Source organism: Saccostrea cucullata, unplaced genomic scaffold (genome assembly GCF_032062105.1).
Source record: "Saccostrea cucullata isolate Sc308-1 unplaced genomic scaffold, CSIRO_AGI_Scuc_v1 ctg2976, whole genome shotgun sequence".
Classification (NCBI taxonomy): Eukaryota; Metazoa; Mollusca; class Bivalvia; order Ostreida; family Ostreidae; genus Saccostrea; species Saccostrea cuccullata.
In genome coordinates, this window is record NW_026939970.1 from 88,263 (window position 1) to 99,688 (window position 11,426).

Here is an 11,426-nt window from a genome sequence, read left to right on the forward strand (position 1 = left end):
TTTGAACATAGTCCTACATTATGAAGATCTACTGCATGATATACAAAAATTTTCATGAAAGCATGCGCATGCGCGCGTGCTACAATCTGATTGGCTGAAACTTTAAATGGCTATATCTCCTTTGTTTTTTGACGAAATGCTTTGAAATTTAAAACATAGTCATGCATTAAGATATCCTGCAATAAGATATACAAAAAATTTCAAGAAATCACGCGGATGCACGTATGCTGCAATCTGATTGGCTGAAACTTTAAATGGTTATATCTCCTTTGTTTTTTGACGAAATGCTATAAAATTTAAAACATAGTCATGCATTCGGATATCGTACTATATAATTTAGAAAACAAATCATGAAATCATGCGGATGCATGTGTGCTGCAATCTGATTGGCTGAAACTTGAAATAGCTATAACTTCCTTGGTTTTCAACCAAACAGGTTGGGATTTAGAACATAGATAGATATAAGGGCCTCCTACAAGAAAGTATGGTCATCATGCACGTGTACGCACGTGCGTGCATTTGGAACGAATGAAATAAAAAATAAACTTGAATAGTGATTTTTAATACTTTTGGACTAAATGCTTTAATATATATTATATTTATATATATAGAAAGTGTAGACAAGATGATGTGATCATTACGCACGTGCATTTACATGCGCAGCTAGCGTGCAATTTTAAAATTTGAACATAACTGGTATCTTTCTGGGAAAACGTTGTTAAAGTCAAAAATGCACAGAATTTGTCTTATTTAATGAAGCTTACAAGGAATATGGCACCAAAATGGAGTTGGGGAGCGTTTGGGGAACATCTGTAATGGTTCCCGTTACAATAAGCACTAGTTTGCGTTTGTTTTTATCATTTTATAAAGTTGTAAATATCTTAAAACACCCAGACACGGAATTTCTAAAATATGCAACTTTAAGCTATTCTATTTCATATTTTTAAGTTCTGTTATTTATAGTTACATTGTATTCGAAAACTGTTTGAGTCTTAATTGTACGGTGGATTGTTTGTGTTTTTATTTGTCGGTTCGATGTTCTATAATAACTGTTGTGAAGTATAGCATTTATTGCACTGTATATATTGCACTGTAACGTTTCACAGCGTAAATTATATATCTATATGTATTCTGTGTATGATATTTAATAGGTCTCATAGATCATTCCTGTAAAGTTGTGTAGAGATGGCGGCCCGTACCAGTCACATCTCATAGTCTTGAACTCAAGACGGACGTATAACCTCCTCGGCACTGGAGAGGGGGAGTGTAATCTCTTCGCACTGGAGAGGGGTGTCTGAGCCTCCTTAGCGGCAAGAGACAGTAGTGTATCCCAAACACCGTTTGGAACCATAGACTACCGGCATTCGGGGGACACGGACGACCACACACCAAAGCAGTTTATTTTGTTGTATAATATTTTGTTAATTAAAATGTAAAGTTTAAATGTAGAAAAGATTTTCTGTTATTTATCAAAGAGGAGTTTGGATCACTATTCTCTACGCAAGGTCATTATTTGACAAAATAGTGTCAGAAGTGGGATAAGTAAGAGATAGTCGATCCATTCTCATATCTAGTCATTGTAAAAAGAAATCAATTTTTGTTTTCAATTTCTACCAATAGCAGTGTTACAAATTTTTGGACATTTATGTTACCTACAAGTTTATTTTTTAGCTCTACTGGTCAGAGACCAGAAGAGCTTATGCGATAGTAATGCGTCCGGCGTCCGTCCGTCTGTCTGTCCGTCTGTCTGTAAACAATTTTTCAAAACGCTTCTCCTCCTACAATTTTAGTCTGATTTCAACATTACTTGGCACACAGGTAGACTACACTAAGATACATAGAAGAGTGCATCGGTTTTTAATTTCGATGAACGGTGTTGCCATGGTTACTAAAAATAGAATTTTCTTTGAAACTCCTTTAAAACGCTACTCCTGCTACAGTTTTGGTCTGATTTCAGTATAACTTGGCACACAAGTAGACTACACTAAGATACATAGAATAGTGCATCGGTTTTTGATTTCGGTGAATGGTGTTGCCATGGTTACTAAAAATAGAATTCTCTGTGAAATTCCATTAAAACGCTACTTCTTCTACAGTTTTGGTCTGATATCAGTATAACTTGGCACACAAGTAGACTACACTAAGATACATAGAATAGTGCATCGGTTTTTGATTTCGATGAACGGTGTTGCCATGGTTACTAAAAATAGAATTTTCTGTGAAATTCCTTTAAAACGCTACTCCTTCTACAGTTTTGGTCTGATTTCAATATAACTTGGCACACAAGTAGACTACACTAAGATACATAGAATAGTGCATCGGTTTTTGATTTCGATGAACGGTGTTGCCATGGTTACTAAAAATAGAATTTTCTGTGAAATTCCTTTAAAACGCTACTCCTTCTACAGTTTTAGTTTGAATTCAAAATAAGTTGGCACACAAGTAGACTACACAAAGATACATAAAATAGTGCAATGGTTTTTGATAAGTACAAACCAGTAGAGCTACAGTCTCGACAGAGACTTCTGGTTTCATTTGTTATTTTGTTTCTGTTGTGTGATCATTTTACGTGTTTTGTAGAAGAACTGTCCGGTTCTGGATGTTTGAGACCTCTGAGAAGTGTTTCCAAAAGTCGGCAATGTCTCAGTAAGTTGGACCATATCAGCATCCTAACACTACGCTTTTAAAACCCCTGTCCGTATGAAAATCCACTGTCTTTCTCTGTATCCTACAGCATTTTCACGGTAATCTACGGTATATCTACAGTATGCTACGGTATGCTAGCTCTGTATATACAGTAAATCTCTGTATGCCTCTGTAGGTATCCCCAGCATGCCACAGTTACATACAGTAGGCCCCGATACGCCTACAGTATGCCACTGTATGGCTACTGTTTCCTACAGACAACTACGGTAAACCCCAGTATATGCCCCAGTACGCCCCTGTATATGTTCATTGAAGCAAAAAGAAGAAGTTTATAAACTCCCAGAGCACTGTACGGTTACCTAAGATGTGGGATTATCAATTTAGTACACAGAGTTACTTACCTAAGAAATTTTTGAACATTATTTTAAACACATAGTAGTATTTTTTTTAATTTGTTAAGAGACTTATTGTGTTCTTTTATAACTCTGAAATAACTATTAAAAATTAATTAATCATTGCTTCAAAGAATATTTATCTATCAATTTTTAAAATTAATTATTTAATTATTCTTTGGTTTGATTTATTAGTTAATTAATGAATTAATTTATTTTGCGAACACTTATTTAATCCTTAAAATACTTTGAGTGACTTTGTAACTTTTGTGAAAAAAAAAAAAAACACAGCCGCGGTAATTCTTGTTTTATTTTTAACTTATTGATGTTCTTTTAAAAAATATTTAATCTGATTAATTGCATGTAATCAATCATTGCATAAAAACTTTTTTCTTATTTCTAAATTGAATATACAAACAAAATTATTAATTTTATACCCGAAAGTTGGATTTATTTTGCTAATTTTATGTAAACAATTTTACGCTAAAATGTGTTTCAAATTATTTATTTTATTTATTTACCATTTATTATTTATTCTTCTAACACCAGTTTAATCCATAAAATAATTGGAATGGCTTTTTTGTTCCTTTTGGAGAAAAAAATTACACAAACACCTACACAACAAAAGTAATGCTGCATTTTTAAAAAAAAGTTTTTAAAATCAATTCAATAATTGATTTTAAATGGTTAGTGAATAAATAAATAAAACTGATTTAAAACACGTATTTAATCATTGTAAAAAGAACAATATATTTATCTACTTATTTTTAAAAAAAATTAATTATAATCCCGAAAGTTTGATTTATTTGGCTTATTAATGTAAACAAGTTTCCGCTTAAATGTCTCTCAAAGTCTTTTTGAAGCATATTTATGCTACTTTTAATTATTTTACTTCCGTGTTGGATATCAAAATAATCGTCTCATTATGCACAATCTTAACCCGTCAATTGCTTTTTTGATACTTTTATTTTGTTTTAATTGAAAAAATTCGGTTCTTTCACAAAGAGAAAATGTTATTTCAAACAGCCTCAGATAGGACACGGTCGCTCTCTGTCACAAAATAAACAAGGTATAGTGGTCAGTGAAAAAGACAATAGGTGTCATTACTGTGTACCCTGAGTCACTTGTAAACAATCAATGGCTTTGAAGTTATTTCATAATCGTGTTAGGGTTTTGAAAACCGATTTTTTTTTTCAATCAAAACAAAGTAAAAATTTGAAATTCCAATTGACAAATAAAAATTGTGTATAATATGACGATTATTTTGATATCCATCATGGACGTGAAATAACTGAAATTTGTTTTAATATGCTTAAAAAATACTTTGTAACATACTTTAGGATAAAAATATTTATACAGAAAAACCTAAAAAATCTCTTTCTCGGGGATATAAATAATTGATTATTTTGTTGTTTTGTCAATTTAAAAAATATAATTAAAAAGTTTGACATTTTTATGGTGATAAATTAATTATTCATTTTATTTATTTACCATTTATTATTTATTTTTCTAACACCAGTTTAATCCATAAAATAATTGGAATGGCTTTTTTGTTCCTTTCGGAGAAAAAAATTACACAAACAAACACCTACTCAACAAGAGTAATGCTGCATTTTAGAAAATTTAAGTTTTTAAAATCAATTCAATAATTGATTTTTAAATGGTTAGTGAATAAATAAATAAAACTGATTTAAAGCACGTATTTAATCATTGTAAAAAGAACAACATATTTATCTATTTATTTTTAAAATTGACGATACAAATAAATTAATTAATTATAATACTGAAAGTTGGATTTATTTCGCTTATTTAATATAAACAAGTTTCCGCTAAAATGTCTCTCAAAGTCTTTTTGAAGCATATTTATACTACTTTTAATTATTTTACTTTCGTGTTGGATATCAAAATAATCGTCTCATTATGCACAATCTTAACCCGTCAATAGCTTTTTGATACTTTTATTTTGTTTTGTTTTGTTTGACAAAAAACGGTTTTCTCACAAATAAAAAATGTTATTTCAAACAGCCGCAGAGTGGACACGGTCGCTCTCTGCCACAAAATAAACAAGGTATAGTGGTCAGTGAAAAAGACAATAGGTGTCATTACTGTGTACCCCATGTCACTTGTAAACAATCAAAGGCTTTGAAGTTATTTCATAATCGTGTTAGGGTTTTGAAAACCGATTTTTTTTCAATCAAAAGAAAGTAAAAATATGAAATTGCAACTGACAAATTAAAATTGTGCATAATCTGACGATTATTTTGATATCCATCATGGATGTAAAATTATTGATATTTGTTTTAATATGCTTAAAAAATACTTTGTACATGTAGCATATTTTAGGAGAAATAATTTTCATATAAAAATAAAACTTAAAAAATCAATTGGGGGGTTGGGGGTGTATATTTAATCACTTTGTTGTCTTGTCAATTACAAAAATAAATAAATTATTTTTTTTATTTATTTTGTTTATCTATGTATTTGTAGATAAATTGATAAACATATTAAATAAATAAGATAAATAATTAGTTCATTTATTAATGCTGTATTTTTAAAGTCATTTATTCTATTTAATTTTCACTTACCACTTCACCTTATTTATTTTGTGCCGTGTCTACTATGCAGCTCTGCATTTGTCAAGAAATAGATTGATTTGTTTTTAAAATGATTAATTTCATGCTGTTAATTAATTATATTTACTTTTTCAAAGAAACTATATCAATTTTAAAAGCTACAATTTTCCAAAATGCAGCATTACCCCGGTCGAGTTTTTTTCTTCAAAAGTTACAAAGTCACTCCAGGTATTTTATGGATTAAATAGGTGTTTGCAAAATAAATAAATTAATTAATTAACTAATAAATCAAACCAAAGAATAATTTAATAATTAATTTTAAAAATAGATAGATAAGTAGTTTTTGAAGTAACGATTTATTATTTCTTAATAGTTATTTCAGAGTTATAAAAGAACACAATAAGTCTCTTAACAAATTTAAAAAAATACTGCTATGTGTTTAAAATAATGTTCGAAAATTTCTTAGGTAAGTAACTCTGTGTACTAAATTGATAATACCACATCTTAGGTAACCGTACAGTGCTCTGGGAGTGTGTAAACTTCTTCTTTTTGCTTCAATGAACATATACAGGGGCGTACTGGGACATATACTGGGGTTTACCGTAGTTTTCTGTAGGAAACAGTAGCCATACAGTGGCATACTGTAGGCGTATCGGGGCCTACTGTATGTAACTGTGGCATGCTGGGGATACATACAGTGGCATACAGAGATTTACTGTACATACAGAGCTAGCATACCGTAGCATACTGTAGATATACCGTAGATTACTGTGAAAATGCTGTAGGATACAGAGAAAGACAGTGGATTTTCATACGGACAGGGGTTTTAAAAGCCAGTAGTGTATAATTGTTTGCCATGGGTATTGTATAGTAAGTTCAAAACTAACTATCTATTGTGTCCGATGTGAGGTTTTGGTCATTTAGCTTACTTTCAAATCAGTATAAGAAAATGGACATTCTAAAAGAATTAAAAGAATATGGAGAGTCCTTAGGGTTGAAAGATGAGCAGTTAACAACTTTCATTAGAGAACAACAAGCTATTCAGAGAGACGAGAGAAATGCGGAGAGAGAATTAGAAAAGAAAAGACTGGATTGTGAGGCAGAGAAAGAGAAAGTGTCATTAGAGTTAGAGAAGGAGAGATATTGGTATGAGATTGAGCAGATGAAAGTTGAGAAAGAGTTTAAAACACAGGTAGTTAATACTAGCAAAGATGTGCAATCTGATCACAGTCAAGGTCGAGTTACACCTAAAGCTCCAAAGCTTCCTGTATTTAATGAACTTCACGATGAGATGGACAGTTTCCTTCTCCGGTTCGAAAGGTATGCAGAAGCACAAAAATGGGGTGAAGAGAATTGGGCTGTTAATTTAAGCGCACTTTTACGGGGTAAAGTTCTAGATGTTTACTCGTTAATGCCCAAAAGTGAGGCCTTAGACTATAAGAATTTGAAAAAAGCTCTACTTAGACGATTTGAACTGACGGAGGACGGGTTCAAGAAAAAGTTTAGATCTTGTCGACCTGATCAATTAGAAACTTTTGCTCAATTTGCTGTTCGCCTTAGTAGCTATTTTGATAGATGGATAGAAATGGCAAAAGCACCAAAAATATTTCAGGGTTTGTACGATCTCATGTTGCGTGACCAGTTTTTACATATTTGTAGTCAAGACCTACGTTTATTCTTGAAAGAGCGCATTCCAGAGAATCTTAAGAAAATGGCAAATCTTGCAGACCGATACAAAGATGCTAGAAACTTGAGCTCTGTCCAGGCAGTAGATAAAGGTAAGGGTTTGTTACAGAAGAAACTAGAACCAGTCAAGAAAACATGCAACAGTACTCAGAACAGAGATAATGTACATAGTAAAACAACAAATACTGGTAAGTTCGTACCCAGATCAGATAGAAGATGCTTTAAGTGTAACAGAGTAGGGCATATTGCTTCAGAATGTAAAGCTAAAACGGTTGTTGGTAGTGTATCTGAAGTACAAACCGAAGGAGAATCATCCGCTGCACAGAAAGATGGAAAACCAGTTTGTTTTGTAAGTACGTTACCTTCAGATTCTATAGTAGATTCGATGGTGAAGATGTCGCCGTCTACACTTACTTCTGCTTGTACGAAATCTGCAAACTACTTTTCCCTGCCTATTTCTACGGGCTATATTAACGGGAATCCTGTGACGGTTTTGAGGGATACTGGTTGCAGTGGAATTGTTGTCCGGAAATCTAAGGTAAGTGAGGAAGATCTTATAGATGGTAAGCAGCAGGTGTGTGTCTTAGCTGACGGATCTAAAATTACAGTTCCTGTGGCGGAAGTATTCATTGATACTCCCTATTTGAGTGGTTATCACAAGGTATGGTGTATGGAAAATCCAGTGTATGATTTGATAATAGGAAATGTTCCAGATGCAAGACTTCCAGACAAAGTAGAGAATTGGCAAGTCAACGCAGTAGAGACTAGACAGCAGAAGCGGAACAGAGAGAAGCCTTATCCACCTCTAAAGGTACCCGACATAATCACAGACGTAATAGAACCACACTGCATCAAGGCTGCACAAGAGGAGGATCCAACACTTTCCAAGATAAGGGGTTTTGCAGAACATAATACTGTTCACCAGAAGAAAAACGGTAAGGTAAAATGGAATAAAAAGAATGGATTGTTTTATAGAGAATTTGTAGCGAACGATGACAGCGTCAAAAAGGTATTTTCTCAGCTTGTAGTTCCAGAGAAATTTCGCTCATTAGTCATGAAGTTAGCGCATGATTCTTTATTAGCAGGACATCTAGGTATTCAGCGGACAATAACCAGGGTTAACTCAGAGTTTTTCTGGCCAGGACTCAAGAGTGACATCCGACGGTTTTGTCAGTCCTGTGATATATGCCAGCGTACTCTTCAAAAAGGTAGGGTGAGCAGAGTGCCTTTAGAACGTATGCCATTAATTGATGTGCCATTCCAGCGAGTTGCAGTTGACATAGTGGGTCCGTTATCGCCAATCACGGAAAAGGGTAACAGGTACATACTTACTCTAGTAGATTATTCAAGCCGTTATCCAGAAGCTGTAGCTTTACCAAGTATAGAGACAGAAAGAGTTGCAGAAGCGTTAATGGAAATTTTCTCCAGGGTAGGTATACGAGGAGAAATGTTAACGGACATGGGTACTCAGTTCACGTCCTCTCTTATGAAGGAGGTAAGTCGACTCATTTCTATGAAGCAGTGGACAACCACACCTTATCACCCTTCCTGTAATGGGTTAGTCGAACGCTTTAATGGAACTTTAAAGCAAATCTTGAAACGACTTTGTGCAGAGAAGCGCAAGGACTGGGATAAGTATTTAAATGCAGTACTCTTTGCTTATAGAGAGTTACCACAGGAAAGATTGGGGTTTTCTCCCTTTGAATTAGTTTATGGAAGATTAGTACGAGGTCCAATGGCTATTTTGAAAGAACTTTGTACCAAGGAAATAGAAGATCCAAACGTGAAAACAACCTATCAGTATGTTTTAGATCTGAAAGAGAGATTGCAGTCCATGGCCCAGCTTGCCAGAGAAAACCTTGAAAAATCTGCTACCAGGTACAAGAAGTACTACGACAAAAGAGCTAGAAATAGATCTCTAAAGGTAGGTGACAAAGCGCTTATTTTAATGCCTACAGACCACAACAAGTTACTTCTTCAATGGAAAGGCCCTTTTGACATTGTCAAGAAGGTAAATCGTGTAGATTACCAGCTAAAAATGAATGGCAAGGTAAAGACCTTTCATATAAATCTTCTGAAGAAATATGTTGAAAGAGCACAAGGTAACAATGTTCTTGTTGTGACTGATGAAAGTGTATTTGGTACAGTAAATGCTACATTTGTGGATTGTGTGGGAGACGCAACACAGGAAGGACAGTTAGACGACTATCCGACACTAGATGCTGGTCAAGGTACAGCAGTAGATATCAACGGTTCACTATCAACTGAGGAGAGGAAAAAGTTGATGAGTATCATAGCCAAGTACGATGACGTTCTACAAGACCAACCAGGAAGTACTACTATTTTAGAACATGACATCCGCATGGTAAGTGATAAGCCAATACATGTCAAAACACGTTCAGTTCCCTTTTCTTTGGAAGAAACAGTCAACAAAGAGGTGAGTGACATGTTAAGATTAAAAATCATTGAACCGTCTGAGTCTCCTTTTTGTTCACCAATAGTTATTTTTCCAAAGAAGGATGGCACCAATCGGTTTTGTATTGACTTTAGGCTACTAAACAGACAGACAATTTTTTACTGAACCAATACCAGATGCCGATGAAATGTTTGCAAAATTTTCAGGACACAAATATTTCTAAAAAATTGACCTATCAAAGGGGTACTGGCAAATAAAACTGACAGAAGCATCTAAACCAAAGACAGCTTTTAGAACAAGTAAAGGGTTATTTCAATTTTGTGTTATGCCCTTTGGCTTAGTCACAGCGCCAGCTACTTTTTCACGATTGATGCGGAAAGTTTTGAGTGACATGGAAAATGTCGACAATTTTATTGATGACATAATTATTTTAACAGAGACATTTGAACATGATCTCAAAGTACTTGATGAACTTTTTCAGCGTCTACGTAGTGCAGGTCTAACCGCTAAACCAAGTAAGTGCTCATTTGCCTATCCCAGTTTGAATTGTCTAGGTCATGTGATTGGCAATGAACAGCTGAGCCCAATGTCGAACAAAGTCAAGGCTATACAAGATGCACCAAAACCAGGAACTAAGAAACAACTGCGATCGTTCCTTGGCTTAATAGGATTCTATCGTAAGTTTGTTCCAAATTTTGCATGCATTGCATTGCCATTAACAGATTTGACTAGAAAAGGGTGTTCAACCAAACTCGTGTGGGAAAAATGTCATGAAATTGCATTTCAGTCTTTGAAGTCGTCCTTAATTCAGTCTCCTATTTTGAAACTGCCAAACATAAAGGAGCCTTTTATACTTCAGACTGATGCATCTGACAGAGGGTTAGGGGCTGTGTTGTTACAAAGTGTAGAAGATCAAAAGTTACCAGTAGCATACGCGAGTAGGAAGTTGAAAGAGTGTGAAAGTGCGTACGCAACAGTGGAGAAGGAATGTTTGGCTATTGTTTGGGCCATTCAGAAATTTCAAAAGTATTTATACGGTCAAGAGTTTGTTCTAGAGACTGATCATTGTCGACTTGTGTATCTCAATCAGTCAAAGGTCACCAATCCTAGATTGATGCGCTGGGCACTCAGTCTTCAGCCATATCGATTTCGAATCCAAGCTATTAAGGGAAAGGAGAATGTAGGTGCAGATTATCTTAGTCGTTTGTAAATTTATGTAAATAGTTTGCAATTTGAAAAAATTCAGGTTTGTTTTCTCATTTTTAAATTTTTGTGTGTTTTAAAGTACTGCGTACTTTTGAAAAATGGGAGGTATTTGTCACATTAAAATCTCCTAATCGAACACGCAAGTAATTTGTATTCACCTGTGGGGAGTCTCCATTTTTCACTGGGTTCATTTAAGGTAATGACTAGAAGATATGGCGTAAAAGAAGTCGAACATGAGTTATCGTTCATATAATGAGTTATCGTTCATAAGATGCGTAAATACGTCATCACTAGAGACCTATTCACTCGTACATGGAATATTCCACATGCGTTAAAATAAACAGAAATAAAATAAATATTCTTTAATAATATATAATACATATTCGGTTGGTAATTTATTTCTTATTTCATCTGTAATTTACAATGGGGTTATTATATATAAATCTGTATGCTGGAAAATGGAAATGTCAGTAAATATAAACAATTATTCAATATAAATAATGGATA

General features: G+C 33.9%; 1 protein-coding gene across 1 annotated transcript; it reads left to right on the top strand.

Annotated features, from left to right (window-relative positions):
* Positions 1–6,560: 6,560 nt before the first annotated feature.
* Positions 6,561–10,893, top strand: LOC134254364 (uncharacterized; the record flags this gene model as incomplete). Its single annotated transcript, XM_062736894.1, has 2 exons — positions 6,561–9,734; positions 10,195–10,893. Coding segments are annotated over exons 1-2 (3,873 nt in total), but the record flags the coding sequence as incomplete, so codon positions are not given.
* Positions 10,894–11,426: the final 533 nt, after the last annotated feature.